We start from the raw sequence: 20,078 nt of genomic DNA on the forward strand, positions 1-20,078 counted from the left end.
ACCCGAAAGGCACTTTCCGTAGTTTTACTCACCCGTAATCTATTTTCAAATAGTTCCGGTTGTTTTAATTAAAGAAATTCATGTATTTTAAGGACTTAAAGGGTTAATCTCTTGTAAAAAAAATAGAAATATTAGAGAATTTTTTTGGCTTTTATCTTTTAATATTTATAATTATTAATGTAATTACTCAGTATTGTTGTAGTTTTTTTATCTAATGTACTCCATACGTAAATCTATGTAAAATTTTTTTGTCTGGAGATTAAACTATTTCGTGCAATTAGTATTTGTTTACACGGAATCAAAACATCAAAACAAAGCAGATTGGCTGTGATTTGTCTCCAGCCCGATTTTTAGTAACTTTTTGATGATGTGATGATTTCTTTCTGTGTATTTTTCCTTTTAGCTTTCAAACTACTAATTGCCATTATATGTGTTTTCTTCATTTGTCATTCTAACTCGCACAACTTTTTTCTCTCAATTAGAATTAGGCCGATGAAATTTATATATGAGTTTACCGTCGGCCGCCCGCATCTCTAAAAAGCACCCGCATGAAAATTTCATTATTTTCAAAATTCATAAATTTTTCATTATTTCCATATTTCTTTACAACTACAACCTCTATCTTGGTTAAAATCGTCTCTAAGCATGTTTACACGGGTAAACAAAGAAGATTTATTACGGAAAATGCTGCCGCCCTCAATCCTACAACTGCAGTGGGCGTCCCGCCCATATATCTGCCAAACCGCCCTGACCGCCATTTTAGTTTTTTGCAAAATCTAGCGCCACTGTAGCAATCGATCTTTATTTTTCGTTTGCAAAAGATGCGAAGGGTTGAAGCGAAGCAAAAACTTTTATTTTGAGAGAGCATGATTGGCAGAAATGGTGGATAAGGTGCTGTTGGGAAAATAATGAATAATGAATAGTGAAATCATGCCGCATCTATTTTTGGGTAAGTTCACGACGGTAAACTCATATGTAAATTTCATCGGCCTTAGGGCGGATCTTTAAAAATTGTTTGGTTCCCGTCATTTCGACTTTAAAAAATGGGTCGGTCGGTCGGTCGGTCAAAAATGTTTTTTTGTACATACATACCATCTTTGTTAATTGAAGGTACCTGCATTGTGAGCCCCATAATCATCACGCAACATCATGATTTTAGAAAGTGATGCTTCATCGCGAGCGTGGTCTGCTTCCCCACGAAGGTCCGAATTATGAAATCGGGTTAAAAAATCGGGAAATCATTGATAAACTGGTTTTTTGTTCACTTTCCGCTGGCGCGCCGCGCTCGCTATTTCGATTTGAAAACTTGTAAACACTGAGCGCGCAGAGGTTGACAATTAGGAATCCAGAAGTGGCAAAAGGGGTCTCCGACTCTCCGACTCTAATTTCAGAGTAAAAATCAGGGTCGGTCGGATGACGGGAACCAAACAATTTTTAGAGATCCGCGTAGGGAGGTCAGTCGAAATTTCAATCAAACTCATTTGCAAAAAGTCAAACACTAAGTTTCATGAAAAGCTTTTATTCTCAGAAAAAAGCGTTGTCACTCATCTTTCAACGTTTTGTAGTTTACCAGATATTCCATTTTGAATTTCTATTTTTTGAAGATTTCTGTACAAAATTCAAAAACCTCCCACCATCTATCTTGATTCTTGTTTTGTAAGGAAAGGGGGCGACGTCCATATTCAAAGTCGCCACTCATAACCAGTTAGTCACACTAGCTTCCCGCCAAAATGCGTATCAAAGATTAATGCTGCGAAAGCGCTATATCGTTTACTTGACTCCCAAGCAGAAAAATGCGCCGCAAATCTTCTAAAGGGATTCATGAAAAAATAACCCGGCGCTTTTTAATGAAATTAACATTTTGAAAAACTATGAGAAATTGCCTAAAATTTGAGCCCTAGATGAAAAAATTTGAGCCAAGCCAACCTTCAAAACTAATTTGAAGATCAATTTCCCAAGAAAAAAGATCTACGGGGGAGGCGAAACCCACCAGATCCGCGCACCACCGGATAGGCTGTTTCCCGGAAATTTTGACGGACCTCAAACAATGAACCATTTACATGTGCGGAATTATTTTTACTTTAGCGTATAAACAAGGCCTTAAAAATCGAAGCGCTATCTCGGGAATTGAATGACAAATTTTGGTTGGTTGATTTTGGCTGCTGCACGTTTTATTTTGTTTCAAACTTTCAAGTTTTATAATTAATTGTCTTGGGAACTTGATTCAGGTAACTCTCATCCTTGTTGTGCAAATACATCCTGTAGATGACTGATGTTGTTTTTTCTGAAAGCTAGATTTCCTAGTGTGACTAACTGATAACGGAAAACGACGGTTAGAGTCCCCTGGCCAGTTGGTGACCGGTCTAGTTGGGGACCGAACCTGTGGACAAAAAAGCTTCGTAAGAAAAAACACTTCAACTGCCACTCCAAAAAATACTTGTCCAAAACGATGAGTATGTTAGAAAGCATTTCTATAAAAATCAGCTCGAGACAGTTTCCTTCGTCTGAAATATAGACCTTTTTTTAAAGAGGCAGCCATGTTGAATAATTATGTACTCCAGCATAAAAACAATGATACAGCCATACATAATTACTGTATCCTATCATGCATATTTTAAAAATGCCCGCATGTCTTCAACTTTACAGCTCCAATACGAAGCTTCTAGCTCCGGATTGAAATAACAAAGGAAACCGGTATGTTGAATCTCCGGGTAGACATAGAAAACTCCTGCATTTTTATCAAATGAAGACTCTCGATAGACCGCCACTTTCAAAACAAAACAAAAACAAACTTTAGAAAAAATGGCGACTTGAAGAAAAATTCTGAAAAAACATGCCGAAGGGAAATGTAAGTGAGCTATTTTAAAACAAAAGAACGAGTGCAAATAAATTTAATATGCAAAAGCTTATGACTTTCTTTATCACCCTGATCAATATATGACCTTACCTGCAAGTAGAGCACTGATTTTCTCTTTTTAGCAATCGGTCGCAGACTGGTATGTCGTTCGGGAACTGGGTACTAGTACCGCTCACTTCGAAAGTTTTTTATTCTAAGAAGAACGCCTCAAATAAAAATCAAAACAAAAAAAAGAAAATGTTAAAAGTTGTCTAACCGTTGGTTGAAAAGGATTTTCAAAAAAGTAAAAAGTAAGTGAAAAGTTTGAATCTAAAAATTTCGGTCGCCAGCTGGGCAGGGTACTCTACTTTGAAAACATACCTTGTACCCACCTCCTTATAACAGTCTTCATGATTTGACCAAAATTTTACCAAAGCTTCCATTCCCGCCAAAATCAAAACAAACAGCCCGCTACAAAGGTCGCCATTTTTGGAGGTTTACATACAACGGCCAAATTCCATCACAATTTTTAAACGACCTTTGTTTATAAAGCTCCAGAGGCAAGAATTTTATTCTCTGAAATCACCCCTAAATTGCTCAGGGAAAGGTTTTTGGATAGCGTGCTAAAGGAAAAAGCAAAGGAGTGAAGCTACAGTAGTAAGCTGTCTTTGATTTTTTCTTTGAAATTTTTAGTGGAATTTCATTTTGGTCATCAATGCCATAGCTAACTCTCAACATTCCAATATATCTACCCACTAACAGTCTTTTCCTGTTACGTGAATATGGAGGCTGCCCCTATAACCTCTCCACGGTAGTGAAATTGAAAGTGTTTCACAAAAGAAATCTTTGCTGGAAGATTGAAATTGAGTGTGTTTTTCTGCAGAGCGAGCCACAGACGAGGGTCACCATATCATTTACTTTCCCTTAGTGCTTTCCACCCGAAACTACTTGATAAAAGATTTTTTCAGATTTGGAACCTAGAAAAAATGTTAACGTTGGTTAAAAAATATTGTAAATTTAAAAAAGAAAAAATTTGAATTTTAAGTGCATATTTTAACTTTCTGAAAAAGTAGAACGTTCTAGTCAAACAACGTGTTACATTTCGAAAGCTATAAACTATTACAGGGAAAAATGAAAAAAAAATCAGGCTGATACAGTCAGGCTAGCTCTAATCTAAAGCTCTAAAACAGCATTTAATCTAATAAATAACATGAAAACCAGAACACGATTCTTCAATGAAAATCAAAACTATAAAGTGCACTTGCAAACATCAATTTGTCAGATCTAACAGTAACAAAATTAATAACGGCACTGTCATCATTGACAATAAAACAAAGGATTGTCTGTCAAGAGCCTTGTAAACATATCAACGACTTCCATCGAAATGATCTGTCACAGCTAAGTCTATCATTCTTAGTGTGGTCTGAGGATGTGGTCTCATGGTTTCTAAAAAATTGCCTTTTAAAAAAGGGGGGATTCTTTATCAAGGGCTGCAAGAATCTATCAAAACAAGAAAAAGGGGGGACTAAAATATATCTTTAGTTTTATTGATAACAATTTTCTTTGTCTGATAATATTTTCTTTCCCATTTTCGTACTCACAATCTCATGCCCACTATTTTGCAGACCATGCTATATTGAAAATTATGTACATTAGAACAACCTTTATTAACAGACCAAATCAAACCATAAAAACTATTATTCTCCCCAATTAGATAACGTTTTAAGGTGTTTTAAAGGGTTTACAAAGTGAAAAATTTTCTTTGTCGCCCAACCATGGAGGCCGACATTTTTTTCCTAAATCAAATGGCTTGCCGGGGCCCATGAATCTACATCCTCTCTTCTCTCTCTCTATTGTAAAAATTGTTTGCTGAAGGGTACAAAGATTTTCTTGAAATAGTTGATCGACATCAATGTACAATGATCTTTGACATTAATGGTCTTTGACATTTTCAGCAGAGACTTATTTTTACAAGTTCTGTCACATCCAAAATCAATGTCATAAGCATGAAATCTTACTTGTGTTTTACTGCCTAAATGTAAATTCTCTACTTGGGAAGACCACTTGCTTGACCTAACTTAAACTAGGACTACAATCAGAAGACATTCCCAGTTCCAATCTAATGATAAAGATAATTTACAAGGCCTAAGATATGAACAAATCACAACTGTTATACCAGATACTGTATCTTTTGTTTTGTTTTGTTTTGTTTTTCATAAAAAGTTTTATTTGTATCATTTGATTATAGGATCCAGTTTATTTCCAATGATTTTTTTTTATTGAATTTTATTTAGTTGGATATCAATTATGTACCCAATATAATGTTGATGGCATTGATCTCAATCCAATCGTTGTACTTTGTTATTGTCTAAAAATAAAAATCTGAGGGGGGGACTCCTCTTTTTTTTTCATTTTAATGGGGGGGGGGACATTCTAACAAGGGTAATTTTTGTTTGATTTAAGGCCGGGGAGTTTTCTTAAAGGACAACTATCTAACTATTGCATCAAATTCCCGCTTTCTTAAGAAAATTGAAGATGAGAAAAAACCTAAGACTTAGGATCACAGATTGAAACAAATATACGAAGGGTGGGATTTTACAGCCGCCCGTCGTGCAAGGCACTGAGAGGCCACGAGTGCCAAAAAGAAAGGCCATTTGAGGTGCAGCAACCTCATTGGTGGAAATTTGATAAACAGCTGCAAAGGAGCGCTTGGAACTGCTTGGAAGCAATCAGAAGATTTTTGTAGATTTCGATATAAACTTCTCTTAAGGTTTACTTGTCAATGTGTTGTGTCAACTTGTCAGCATTGTATTGTTGTAAAGGGAAAGATAAAAGAAATAAGACTAGCCTAGTTTCTAATCCTGATATAAATAAGAGTTTAAGCTTAGACTGACTACCCCTGATATTATACCTTTTTTTAATTAACTGGTACCTTGTCTGGATTGATAAATGGATTCCTGGTTTTTATTTGTTACTCATTGTTACTTTATTTGAGTACTTTATTAAAGTTATGATATCATAAAGATGAATTTTTAAAGAAATTATTATAGATAGAAGTAAACTTGATGAAATTATTTAAATAATCACAGTCACACACATACATTTCACCTTTACTATTACAACTTTACTATTGCTTAAATTGGTACATCACATTACAATCCAAGATCTTTTTATGATACAAACTACAACTTATCACCATCATCTTTTTGGCACTTTGACTTTTAGAGTAAAGGAGGAAATTACTTCTGAAGACGCACAAAGACCAGCAAAGTGGAACGCATAGCCTTTAAAATGGTAGAGTTAGGCCTAAAGGGGCTATTATATGGCATTTCTGATAGGCTGATTCAGCCAATTTTAATGATAGGCTGATTCGGCCAATTTTAAAAGGACATTGTTGTGTTCATCAGTTTTTTCTTAATTTGATCATGTTTCAGAACTATATAGAAAAATAAGGGAGCGGTCATAAAGTATCTACTAGAGGGGGGTGGAGGATATTTTGAAAAATCCAAAAAAAATTTCGCACCCCCTCCCCTAACCTGGAAAAATTTTTCGAACCCCCCCCCCCTCATAAGGCCCAATATTTTTTCGCACCCCCCCCCCTACTAAGAAAGTTTTTACGCGAAAAAGAATTCATCCAGATGCGGTACAAAGAGTATTAATTTGTTTGTATGACAGTTTTTTATGTCAAAATAAGGTAAGGGAGATAGTTTAGCCCTGTTAAGTTAAAGTATAACAGGGTTAAGACAAGAATCATCAAGTGGTTTTCTCTGAGCTTCTGTAAAATTTGGAAAAAAATACGGCTTATTTTCCCCAGTAGCGACCTGGCTTAATTTTCTGGGGGTGCAAACTATGAAATTGGCGCCCCTGGTATTTTTTGTCCTTACTTGCGCCCTCCATTATTAAGTGAAAATATTAAGCTGTAAGAGCAGTATGGTTGAAAGTAACGCCTGGAATCTTTGAGTCAAGAAACTTGGAATTTGTTTTTTGTAATTTGAAATGTTAAGGGGTTTTGACTAGCAGATGCTAAGGAGGCGCAACCATGGTTTGCGCCGACGGGCGAAAATTTCAATATTTTTCACCCACCATTTTAGCTAAAAGACACTTTGTTTTGACAAATTTCTTTTAAGAAGTACTTTTTCAAACCACTCTGATGAGCTGTGAGAGCCACTAATCTACTTCCCTCACCTAGCTCAATGTTACAAACTAAAAGGGCAAGGCGATGATGCCCAAATAATGGCAATATGAAATGTACATATATCCACTAAGATAAATTAAGAGTTGTCGGCCGTAAGGGCGAAAAATTTTTGAAATCTTCAAACGTAAAACTATGAAATTAGACTTCCTACATTTTCTCTTGAGTTTCCCAAAAAAAATTGGAACCCCCCCCCTAAGCCCCCCTAGAATCCTCCACCCCCCCCCTAGTAGATACTTTATGACCGGTCCCTAAGAGGTTCTATGTAGATTATAAACTTTGACCTTAATGGCGAAATTTTATCTTCATAAAATTCATTTTCAGATATACTACAGTACAATAAATAGAAAAAAATGTCAAGCTCAGTAAAACATACACTGGAGCGTTTGGAAGAGCAACAAAAACAAAGACTTTTGAAAAAGAAGAAGAAAGAAGAAAATGAAAAAGCAGAAGTGGCGGTAAAAAATGTGTGCAAGTGCTCTGTAGAAGACCAATATGATAATTTTGATGGTGTTGAGGACGAACTTGATCTAAAGGTAATTCAAACTTCTTCCATTCAGTTACGCTTCAAAGTATACGATAGTATAGATTATTTAATGGTGAACAATGATATCAGCATTATTTTCTCCTCTCTTATTCTAGCTTGGAATCAAATTTTCCAACCTTATGGAAACTGATGACTTTAAAGAGCTACAAGAAGGGATAAGGGTATGTTTTTATTTATACACCTTTTATAGTCTACATATTTTGTATTCTTTTTTTGTTGCTTCTTTTAGGTTCTTTTGAAGCAACTTTTCTTACAAAAATTACCCATCAATAGTCATTGTTTTATTTTATTTACTTTTTTAGGAGTTGAAGGATGAGAATGGAAGATTAAACAAATTATTAGGTGAAAGGGAAGAAGAGATCAAAATAATTCGTAGAAGATGGAAAGAAGATAAACGAGATCTCACAGGTTTGATAACACACTTATTTCTTTTGAAATTTGATGAAATCAGTATTGCTCATACACTGTTATATAGAATTTCCTGCAAGATATATTTCCTCATGCTAAAAAGTTAACGGCGCCACTAATAATAAGCAGATATTCAATAGGTAAAAGTTGGTTATTGAGATTTATTAACCCGAGGCAAAAACAAAACATAAATTATGTAAATAGTCGAACGATTCACGTAAAACACTTCCATAATCGAACGTTGGAATGTCTTTCTTATTTAATGATTTTCTTAAATTACTCTGAGTCATAAAATTTGTTTATGAAATCAACAATATATTTCTTATTTTTTAATTTCTTTGAAAAACAACAAGAGCGATATAAAAAATCAAACTTCGATAGCAAAATTTAAAAAAAAAGTTACCGTTGTATAATAGCCGTGGTATATCAGGAATATAATAATCGTTCTTAAATCTTTCATTATTATAGCAAAAACTGTGATTCAAAGATTCTTTTTACAGTACTACATTAATTAACCTCCTAGTTTTAATATTGTAACATCTTTGTATACAATACTTTTTTTCAAGGTGGAGGAATCGGCTCAGACAATGTTGCTGCAAAGATTATTGAGTTTTCAAAGAAGATTCGTGATTTGAATGCAGAGCTGGGTAAAGAGAAATCAAAAACGCTAAATTTACAAAGACAAGTAGATCAATTTGAGTTGCAAAAGAAGGTACGTAGCGTTGTTTAGATCATTTTTATTCAAACTGCCCAGGGTTATTCTCATTACACGCTGTGAAATTTTCGATACGTTTTCCAGGCCATAATCGAAAAGGTTTTTGTGTTACCATTAATTTATAGCTTATGAAAAATTCATTTATAACGTTTCTTTTATTTTAGACACAAGAGAAATCAATGAAGTCCCCAACCAAAGAAGAAAGAGACAAGGAAGTCAGTTGTTGTCAATCTTGTGTCCCTTTCACAGGCTCAAAAATTATTTTCATCTCGAAATTTCCTCCTGAGCACTTCTTTTTAGGGAGAAACATTGATCATAGTCAAAAATAGTGTGACATTTCTATTTTCGAAAAAAATCAAAAATCAGGTCTATATACTTCATTTAGAATCTCGATGTTCAATGTTTCAATGATATGAAAAGGTTTTAGTTTCTTCGCCAAATGTGAATAGTAAAGTCTTTTACTTTCAAATGGAAGTGCATTAACCTCATAACACCTACATTTTTCAAAGTCTCAGACTATTCCTTTGAGAAGAAAGAGCTTTGCCAATAACTAGCAAAGGATATGACACTAATCTAGATACTATTGTTTTACGTTTAAAAAAATGAACATCATAGCAAGATGGAGTTCATCTTGTTACAACATACAACATAGATAGTAAAGTAACCTCAAAAACTCAACATAATTGACTTGTAACTTTATCTTTTCATGTGAGGAAAGATGTTAACAGGTCACATTATTTTATTTCCAGTCAAAATGATAGAAAATAATATCTTACCTGACTTAACAAGTCATTCACCTGACTTTGCAAGTCATCTCATTTTGGTAACCTCATTTTCACAACATTCCTAGGAAGGTAACCTCATTGAACAAACAAAAAATGAAAATTTGACCTTTTGGCTATCTAGCTATGAAATTTTATCATAATCTGGCCTGTAATAGTAAAGATATTGAGTTTAGAAAAGGTAACCTCGATTTTGGAACCTCAAAAATCTAACATTTAGTTTTGACTATAGCCTTAGTTTGGAGCAACCTCAAAATTCCGTGTTTTCTTTAAAAAATTGTTTGGCCTTAGCGGGTGGCTCCTAAATCAATCACCTAAGGGTAACCTCAAACACCCAACCTACACAGCCACAAATGGATACTAGTTCGACATTTACCCCTTTTATTTTTGACTACGATCCATTCATTTACCATCTTTTCTTTTCATTTAGGCTTCTGAATTATCATCTGTAAAAGACAAGTTATCGCAAGTTCTTCTAAAATCTGCTGAAGAAAGAAATGAAATAGATTCTTTGAAAAAAGAATTGAAAATCGCAAACAAGGTGAACTGAGATAAGATATGGCCTTTCCTTTACAGAAAAAGACTGATCTCATACTGAGTACCTTAAGGGAAGAAATTTTCACGGAATTTAATTTCGCGGTTCACAGCTCAAAATTCGGAAATTTCGCGGAGTTGTCGAAAACTGCGAAATTAAATTCTGCGAAAGTTTGTTCCCGTGAATCGTCACAATCAGGGTGGTCTACACAGGAAAAAATTTTCGATTTCCAAGGTTGGAAATTCAATATTTTTGGGTTGGAAATTTTGGTTTTATAATTGAAGGTTGGAAATTTGAGCGATTACCTTAAGCTGATTTGGAAAACGTAAATTACCCATAGGTTTTGTAGAATAAACCAATGCCCTTGAAAAATCAAGTGAAAAAAACCATGTAGAAATGACAATTTTCCAAGGCTGGTTGGAAAACATGACTTTTTGGGTGGGAAATTTTTATTTTCCAAACAGTTTGGGAATTGAAAAAAAAGGTCAAAAATCGATGTGAAGATACATATTTTAGTAAATTTGATACCTCAAGTTGAAAAACTAGACTTTTTGGTTCGGAAATTTGTGTTTCTCCAAACAGTTTGGAAAACGTTAAAAATCCATGTGGAAATTACATTTTTGTGAAATTGAAACTCTTTCGATTGGAAAACTAGATTTTTTGGGTTGGAAATTTGTGTTTCTCCAAACAGTTTGGAAAACGTTAAAATCAATGTGGAAATTACATTTTTGTGAAATTGAAACTCTTTCGATTGGAAAACTAGACTTTTTGGGTTGGAAATTTGTGTTTCTCCAAACAGTTTGGAAAACGTTAAAAATCCATGTGGAAATTACATTTTTGTGAAATTGAAACTCTTTCGATTGGAAAACTAGACTTTTTGGGTTGGAAATTTGTTTTTCTCCAAACAGTTTGGAAAACGTTAAAAATCCATGTGGAAATTACATTTTTGTGAAATTGAAACTCTTTCGATTGGAAAACTAGACTTTTTGGGTTGGAAATTTGTGTTTTTCCAAACAGTTCGGAAAACGTTAAAAATCCATGTGGAAATTACGTTTTTCTAACCATTTTCTGCGCATGTCCTTGGGAAAACCACAAGCGATTTTTCGCTCAAAACTGTTTTGATGTATAGCTAACCTAGATATTTGGCTATAATGTGAGCAGTCAGTTGTAAGTTTCCGTCAGGTGAGGCGTCTCTTCGGAGCGGCCTCGGTCAATCGCAGTGAGTTCGCACAGTGAAGCACATAGGGTACTTGTGTCATAGTTTCAAATAGTGCCCTGCTGAGCTGTGTGATAGATCTAAGATCAACCACGTATTTGTGCGAACAATAACGAGAGATTGACCGGGAGCCATCGAGGCCTAGGCTAGCGAGTGGCTGTTCACAAAAACAAAAACCTTGTTTAAGATCTCTTTTCCACATCTCTGCCATCACGTTTTGGATTTTGGCTTTTTTCAACCTGAAATTTCGAAATTTCCAACCTTGTTTAGCTTGGATTTTGGCTTTTTTCCAACTGAATTTACAAAAATTCCAACCTTGTATTTCGGCTTTTTTCCACCTGGATTTTCGAAATTTCCAACCACCTTGTATTTCGGCTTTTTTCAACCTGAATTTTCGAAATTTCCAACCTTGTTTAGCTTGGATTTTGGCTTTTTTCCACCTGGATTTTTGAAAATTCCAACCTTGTTAAATTTGGATTTTGGCTTTTTTCCAACTGAATTTTAAAAATTCCAACCTTGTTAAATTTGGATTTTTTCTTTTTTCAACCTGGATTTACGAAAATTCCAAGCCATGGAAAATGCAAAATTTCCAACCTTGGAGAATGTCCCACATTTTCAGGTTGGATTTCCCATTGGATTTTATCTTTTTTCCAACTAAGAAAACTTGAAATTTCCAACCTTGGAAGGTTTAAAATCTGTATGTCTTGTGCGTAGTCTTTTGCGTAGATCGCTAGGGCAAGCTGGTAATCTCACATCATCCACAATAGATAAAAAGTCTTCTATTTCAGGTTATCCACCAAACGGTCTCTTGAATTTCTAAATAGCTCTATAATGCCCTTCGAATGCCACGACTTTGTGATTGTTTGATGAATCGCGACTCGAATCAAAATCCGGCATCTCTATACTACTGTTGTATTTTTTCATACAAAACAGGTTTTACAACGTGAAGTTGGAGAGAATATTTCATTTCAATCTTTATTGAACTCATCAGCTGGTTGGAGAGGTCGCCAGCAACAAATCATGGCGTTGCAACAAAAAGTAAAATAGTTTGTTAAATCAGGGGTCACTTTCATTCTTCTGGAAAAATGAATGCGGTAAAAAAGATACGACTGCTCTGATTTTCCACATTTAAACTTTTTTAAGTTCCAGACAAAAATAGGGGAGTAGGGACAGTTATTAAAAGTTAAATGGTTACATCCAATGTCCACTTATCAATCAAAATTCAGTGCCGTAGGAAGCATTTTCATATTGGGGGGGCTAAAGTTTAGTGACACCGCGAGGGCCAACCATGGTTTGGCCCGAGGGGGAAAATTTTGAAAATTTGAGCTCTAGATTGCTTGAAAATGCACTCAAAACATGCACTTAAAAGAAAATTTGCATTTTGCAAAATAACCATTTTTGAAAAAATTATTGGGGGGCATAGCCCCCCTTGCCCCCCAGTTGCTACGGCACTGAAATTCTTTAGTCTATACCATAGACCCATCACAGTGACTTAAATCACATTTTTTCATTTTGAGAAAAACGCAAATAAAGGTTTTCAGAGCTAAAAAACCTTATCAACAAAATTGGCCTTAGTAAAATGCTGAAAATGAACGAAAATGTTAATTTTTAAAGCTTTTTAGTTCTTAATTCTGCTTAATTGTGTACTTTAGGGTTTATAGAGTATAGCTGTGCCCATGTGATGTATTACATCTTTAAACAACTCATTACATTGATCCATTCGTTTATTTTCATTTTGACCAGAATAACGATCTTCAGCAGCAACTGCCACAACACGAACGTGGAAAGAGTGGTTCTACGTCACGCTCCATATCGAGTCACGGTCAATCGGTGCACGATGAAAAACATCGGTTGACCATGCGCAAAATGGAATTGGAACGAAAAGAACAAGCTGATGTAAATTTGTTTTTTTAAACCATTTCAAACGGTGATGCACTAGGTCAATAACGTCTCTGAGGGTTGCCTCTGCTCTGTAGAAAAGCGTCTAGATATTGGAGCCGAGAAAGTTTAACGATAATATCTCTATCAAAGTTCATTTTTATGTGACGAGTAGTTTTTATTATTTCAGCCTAAATGGCAGAAAGTTTTTCGTTAGAGGGTGAGCAGAAGCCTTTTCGGCTATTTATTAGATCTGTATTAATCCGGAATAGAGCATGGAAATTTTGTTGTTGTTTTTTTCAGGGTTATTTTCAACAATGTAAACTACTTTTACTCAAAGTTTGAGCGCAACCAAAAGTCTTCTTTGCCAAAGAATTATTGTTTTCGTTTTTATTTTTTCATCTTTCTGTTTCATTAAAACGTTCTATCTTTGATTTTCCAGAAATTACAGAAGGAACTGGAAGCGACTGTTCAAGAACGCAATTCCTTGAAAGAGAAGAACAATGCTACTAGAGCTAGAATCAAAATTTTGTCACAAGACAACAAGAATTTGAAAGAACAAATGTCGACACTGATAGAGAAAGGGAAACATGATGATGAACTTGTCAGTGCTCTTCTGGTACGATGTTTTGTTTTTCTTTAAATGACAAACGTCGCACCATTTCCTTGTTTTTCAGCCACCTCTAGCGGAACGGGGTCTGAGGGTCGGGAAGACGTGTTTGTATAAGAAAATATATACAAGTTAAAGAGGTCGAACTATCGAAAAAAACTTGAACCGAACACATTGTAGAAATGTTTGTTAAGAAGATTTATCTTACAATCTCAATGAAATGTTACTGTTTACAAAAGTTTTAATTTTTTCTCTACAAATCTTATGGTAAAACATTTATTTGAATGCCACCGCTTATCCTCTTTTTTTAGAAAGAACAACAGATCCTAAAAGCAGACAACGAGAAATTGAAGAAATCAAAACAACAAGAGAACTCACAAAAAGGCGAACGTGTTTTGAGAGCGTCCGGCAATTTCGCTTTCGAAGAAAAAGAACAACATCATCAATCATTGGTCGATAAACTTAAAGAAGAAATGGCCATTCAAGAAAATAAGGTCGTCCAATTAGAATCAGAATTGAAAGAAATCAAAACAGCAAGACGATCGCAGAGCCATATCCCCCGGCCACCTGGGTCAGCTGCGGGCCGTAGAAACGACCCTAGAAGACCCTACAGTGGCAGCAGGTAGGTTTAGAATTGGATCATATCTCCCACGCTTTGATTTCGTGTTTTGATTTTTTTTCAGCAGGTCCTTTACCATAAAGTTTACTTAATCTTGGCTAACCAAGATAGCCCTCGACTAAATGCATGTTACTTTATTTGTGAAAAAAGCAATTACATGGTTATCATTTCAGCGTTCCATCAACAGACACTATCGATCAACAGCTTCAAGAATTTAAATCTTTAAACCAAGCAGCTGGCGTGGAAGTTGAGAGGTTGAATGGATTGGTCAAACTACTACAAGATAGGTAAAAGTCTTGAATACAAAACTTTGGATCAATACTTCAACTTGTCACATAAGTAAATCAGATTAATTGGCCAAGGGGACCCAAAATAACTCTTTTCTTTATATTTAGATGAAACAAAACAGAATTCTGATAATTCTGAAAGGATTTATTTTTCACACTTCACGTTGAATATCTGCTTACTGTTTGTCTGCTCGCCCATGAACATATAAACGACTGGACATCCATCTCCTTTGTATTTTTGTAGAAAGCACGGCTAGCTTCGTAATAAATCTTAATGATATACCTCTTGGGAATACTTTGCTAACAACGTCAAAATTTCGACAAAAGTCTCTGTTGTTCTACTTTAAAATACAGACGGCAACGAAGCTCGTTTCAAAGACATAATGGACGTCTAGTCATTTATTATGTTCATGGTTCGCCTAGAAACTTGTAACTGTCGGGGAGCCTTGGGACAAGTTTTACACATACAGTTTTGAATAGGCCTCTGACTTGTATCTGAAAGCTTACAATACGCTTTTGAGTTTGGGAATTTTTCTCTTTAGAAACGGTGAACTTGTGAAGGACTCGTTAGAGAAAACGATACAAATCAATGAACGAAAACATCAGAATGCTCAACTCGAGAAAGAATTGGAAAAAACGTTACTCAGCCAACGAAACAATAAAAAAGCCAGCCTTTCACCGAGGAAAACCGATCCTGCTAAAGACCTGCTAGAAATGGAAACGAAGTAAGACTGTCAATTTTTCACCTCTGTCTCAGTGACCCAGTGGGTACGCCACAGAGGATTCAAATGTAATGAAAAGTCTCTAGCTTTCATCGGGTGGGAATTTCAAAGTATAATTCTTATAGCGCAAAAAAAGCTTTGGGATCCTCTTAGGATTTTTGAGTCCTGTTAACATTTCTAATTTAAGGGTTGGACGATTTTTCAAGATTGTAGGAGAATCTACAGGCTCTTTTTAACACAGGGCTGTTTTTGAAGTCTGTTGAAAGGATTTAGTATGTTGAACATTGTTTGTAGTTCCATTCTTTAAGGGGTAAATTTTCGTCATGTTTGTCGAAACCCTGTGAGTTCAAGAATCTGACTTATTTTTCTTGATCGATAGATCTTTTCATAAATTACGTTACGAATATCACTTGCCTCGTTTTCCCATGGTGATTAAACCCCAGTGGATTTTATTAAAACTACTTCCTATTCATAAAAAAATAATTTAATGTCCCAAGAGAAACAAGACGACTTAAAGTCTAAAATTTCGCCTAGAATTTAAACTACATAGGAAAAACAAGAAGTAGAGATTGAAGCCAATTTGAAATCTACTTTACATCGAGCCTTGATGAAACAATTTTACAAGAACAACGAGGCTTAAAATCGCTAAAAAAGAGACCAATTTAAGAACAACTGTTGTTGTTTAATTTTTAAGAACTAATAAACAAAGGTAATATCACCGTCTATCAAAAGTTATTGATTTGATTCTTATAAAGCAAATGCTTATATAAGAAAAATGAATATGCTCATATTGTGCGCCATCCCTTATTTACTTTGAAAGAACTAATTACCGAAAGGTATATTACCGTCTATAAAGAGTTATTGATTTGATTCTTATAAAATAAATGCTTATAAGAAAAATAAATAAGGTCATTTTGTGCGCCATCCCTTGTTTACTTTTTAAGAACTAATTACCGAAAGGTATATCACCGTCTATCAAGAGTTATTGATTTGATTCTTATAGAGTATATGCTTATAAGAAAAATAAATATGCTCATATTGTGCGCCATACTTTGTTTACTTTGTAAGAACTAATTACCGAAAGGTATGTTACCGTCTATCAAGAGTTATTGATTTGATTCTTATAAAGTATATGCTTATAAGAAAATAAAGAAAAAATCAAAACTGTGGAGCTGAAACAAAGATATATGACGTAATCCGAAGAAAACCCGCGAAAATCGTGGTTATACGAGCGTGTAATTTGTAAATTAAATTTAGTGATTTCGTCCACCGTATCAAGCACTTTCGTTTTCTAATTTTTTTTCCGATGACACCGCCGCCGCCGCCGCCGCAGAAAGGCTATCGTAATACTTTCGCTAAGCGAAATTAATAATCACCATGGTAATTGTTAGAATACGAGGCAAGTGATGTCATTTATGAAAAGGTCTTTTGATCACAACAAATTACATATTCTTTTTCTTTAGATTGAACATTCAACTTGAGAACAATGACGCATTAAAAGAAGCGTTGAACGCAGCGTTGGAATCAAAAGAAGAAGATTTGAAAGTTTTTCATCAAATGGTGGAAGAAACGAAGAAAATTTTCTTGCAAGGTTTGCGACAATATCGATCCAATGCTGTTTCGTCAGCTTCTTAATGTGAAATGAACGTCATTGATTGATTGATTTCATCAGCTGGTAAAACGAACTTTTATACAGTATGTACAGGAAAAACAAAACGGCATTTTATAAATTGCATTGAAAATACTTGATTAGGGTACTTTATTTATATAGGATACTGTAGTAGATTTTCGGTGACACGAGATTTTTTGGCTGAGTATGATGGATACAACAAAATCTAAATAACTTTCAATGATTTCAAACTACCAGCATAAGGGAAAGAGTTTTAACCTGAGATGATTCAGTCCATCCGACTTTGAATTATTAAAAATTTTGACAGTTACTGCATTTTTACCAAGATATTAATTTTCAGTTTTATCATATTTTTTCTAAAAATTAATTTTACTGCTAAAGAGGTTGAATGGGTTATGTTTTAGATTTTGTATCAATATGCTTATAAAAGAAAAAACATGTAGGCATTATCATAAATTATTTTCAAGTGCAATGACTGGTATTTCCTGAATTTGATCCTTCAAGTGTTACTTTTATCGTCAATACTATAGAAAACTAATTTATGAAATAATCAAATATCACGTTATTAGAATTTTATTTGTAAATATCTTTTTATCATCAGTGTACAAATTTTGTAAGTGATTAATTTAAAAAAAAAATGTAAATTATCAAAATTTTTAAATCTAAGTTAATAATAGGAATCATGCTACGACAAATGACTAACTTTGCTTATTTATTTCCTTACGTTTATGTACTTGCTTTAAGAACTGGTTATATTTTGGCAATTATTAGCATACGACGGTTGGGAAGATTGAATACATTAAGGGAAGATATTTTCGCGGGACACGCATTCCCCTAGCCTATACTAGACGTCACCCGCGTTTACGCAATTAACGTTTATTCCACTTTGCGACTTTTTCGAATGTTTTGAGCTTTCGGGTTTTCGGGCTCTAAACATTCGATTTTTTGACGTCACTTTTAACTTTCGAAGCTCCTGCAGTAGCAAAATAATCGAATTTGCGTCAAAACACTTAAAAGGCTTCTATTTTTCGAAAATCGTCAAAGTGGAACTCACTAAGAAACGAGATAAAAAATCCCGGTTTTTAGTGAGGTGCTCGCTAGCATTCCCCCAAATTCGTACTATTTCAAGCCTTAAAGCAGTTTTTTTGCTTATTTAATAACGCTTTTGGCCAAAAATATCTTGCAACCGCGAAATTAAATTCCCGTGAATTTTTCGAAAATCGGTGAACCGCGAAATTAAATTCCCGCGAAAATTTCTTCCCTTAAGGTAAGTTATCAAAATATATAAGATTCTTTTCTATTAAACTTCATTCTAACATATTTTTTACAACATGCTTAGGACACAAATTCAGCTTAACATAATTTTTAATTTGTTAGCCATTAAGTGGATAAATTTTGGCGGGATTAAATTTGGCGAATTTGGCGAATTATGCCAAAATTCGCCAAATTAAATCCCCGCCAAATTTAACAAAAAGAGAATTATGTGAAAAATCACAACTTTTTAGTATATTCTTGAGTAATTTTCACCCATTTCAGTGTGACAAAATTTCCAGTTCGCCAAATTAAATGCCCGAAAAATTTTACGAAATTGATCTATCGCCAAATTAAATCCCCGCCAAAAACCGTATTTTGGCCAATCGCCAAGTTAAATCCACGCCAAAATTTATCCACTTAAGGTATACTTATATAAAGAGTAAATTATTTCAAAAAGATCCCTAAATTAAAAAGTTAACAATCACTTAGAAAATATATGGGACAATTTTATAAGGTACTTTCTTGCAGTATTGTTGCCAATATCTGCCATATTTCTTTTGGCATTTGACGTCATCACGGAAAGTGCGATGAACCAATAGGATGGTCAGAAAGATGAAATAAGAGAATGGTAACAAGTGATCAAAGAGAGCTGGAACCGACCAAAAGAAGGATAAAGCAAGCTCTGGTAAATAGTGAAAATGCCTTGCAACACCCCACCATCCAGATAAAAGCAATGGATTCAATTTATCTTGACCGGCCTCTGTGCGGTATTTAGCCCAAATCATATCTGGCTTCTTACCCCAGATCAGACATTTACCTCCAGTCTCACGGAACACCTGGCGTTGATAATCAGCTTGGTAATTGATGAAGATTGACGCAGCTCCGGCAACAATGAAGAAGGCGGTCAACTCAATACCAAGTTTCACTGGATGCGCAACCATGTACAAACTACATAATGTGTAAAAACCAGGTACGTAGACAAGACACCCCCAACAGATGTAGAAACCAGCTCGATCAACAGAGATATCCATGGTACGCATGTAGCCTCCTTCCCACCAGAAGAACTTTGTCAAATAGATCATCTGCAATAACCAGCATACGAACATACTGTCAACAAAACCGTACAGTTCGTAACTCTTCAGAAAACAAATGCTAATAACCAACGCCCAAATGGTTAGACCAAATCTGCAATTAGTGAATACTTTGATGTCAATACCGAAGACGCGTGGATAGAGTTCAGTACCCCAGTAATAATCAAAGATGAAGTTTCCACTAGATCCGTTATCAGATGTCGAGGGCGCCAACCACCCTTTCAGATACAACAATACACAAATGAATAAACTGTACAAACTCAACCACGCCAATACTTCTCCGTAATGATCAAACACGATAGTTGGCGTCATTCCGTACTTCGTCTTCATGACGTACGTTAATCCACCAAACGCTACCATGGTGATGACGTAGCACGAAAACCCGTTATCCTTGTACACTGGTGTGTTCCCTTTGGCTGTCAGAGGGCCTTCTAGTCGTGGGCCAGGAACGATAACTTGCAAAAGACCAGCCCATAAGCTGTACCCGAGAATGAAGACATGTGCTTTAGATTCCCACGAGAATGCTGGGCGCCACATTGCCAACAAAAATTCTTTCGGTTGCACAGTTAGGATTTTATCATAAAATTGCATAAAGCTTCCATCACACTGACTCACGATATACCATAAAACGAGCACGAAGTTTGGCATGATGGATATCAGCAGCAAGGGTACAATGGTGTACGAGAAAAAACGCTTCAAAAATTCCAGCACCATCTTTGACTTTTTTTTTTTCCTGAAAGAGATAGATAAAGAAAG

The 20,078-nt window shown here is 35.1% G+C and overlaps 2 protein-coding genes across 2 annotated transcripts; one reads left to right on the top strand and one right to left on the bottom strand.

Annotated features, from left to right (window-relative positions):
- Positions 1 to 7,353: 7,353 nt before the first annotated feature.
- LOC136815142 (coiled-coil domain-containing protein 13-like) lies at positions 7,354 to 17,633 on the top strand. The gene is made up of 13 exons (XM_067071589.1): positions 7,354 to 7,564; positions 7,671 to 7,736; positions 7,878 to 7,983; positions 8,550 to 8,695; positions 8,863 to 8,913; positions 9,911 to 10,021; positions 12,165 to 12,269; positions 12,975 to 13,127; positions 13,552 to 13,728; positions 14,031 to 14,341; positions 14,512 to 14,625; positions 15,168 to 15,350; positions 16,811 to 17,633. The coding sequence occupies exons 1-13, from the start codon at positions 7,382 to 7,384 to the stop codon at positions 16,980 to 16,982; spliced, it is 1,878 nt and encodes a 625-aa protein (XP_066927690.1). The 5' UTR covers positions 7,354 to 7,381; the 3' UTR covers positions 16,983 to 17,633.
- A 117-nt stretch (positions 17,634 to 17,750) lies between these two features.
- On the bottom strand, positions 17,751 to 20,078 carry LOC136815145 (uncharacterized). Its single transcript, XM_067071595.1, has one exon. It carries the CDS (start codon positions 20,034 to 20,036, stop codon positions 18,717 to 18,719), a length of 1,320 nt encoding a protein of 439 aa, XP_066927696.1. The 5' UTR covers positions 20,037 to 20,078; the 3' UTR covers positions 17,751 to 18,716.

Source organism: Clytia hemisphaerica, unplaced genomic scaffold, assembly GCF_902728285.1.
Source record: "Clytia hemisphaerica strain Z4C2 unplaced genomic scaffold, Clytia hemisphaerica genome assembly, whole genome shotgun sequence".
Classification (NCBI taxonomy): domain Eukaryota; kingdom Metazoa; phylum Cnidaria; class Hydrozoa; order Leptothecata; family Clytiidae; genus Clytia; species Clytia hemisphaerica.

Bases quoted from the DNA above. Each gene is read 5' to 3' on its own strand.
- LOC136815142 (XM_067071589.1), top strand. From the start codon at position 7,382: ATGTCAAGCTCAGTAAAACATACACTGGAGCGTTTGGAAGAGCAACAA. The intron at 7,737-7,877 runs GTATGTTTTTAT...TTACTTTTTTAG, and splicing joins AGCTACAAGAAGGGATAAGG to GAGTTGAAGGATGAGAATGG. The intron at 14,342-14,511 runs GTAGGTTTAGAA...TTATCATTTCAG, and splicing joins AGACCCTACAGTGGCAGCAG to CGTTCCATCAACAGACACTA.
- LOC136815145 (XM_067071595.1), bottom strand. From the start codon at position 20,036: ATGGTGCTGGAATTTTTGAAGCGTTTTTTCTCGTACACCATTGTACCC.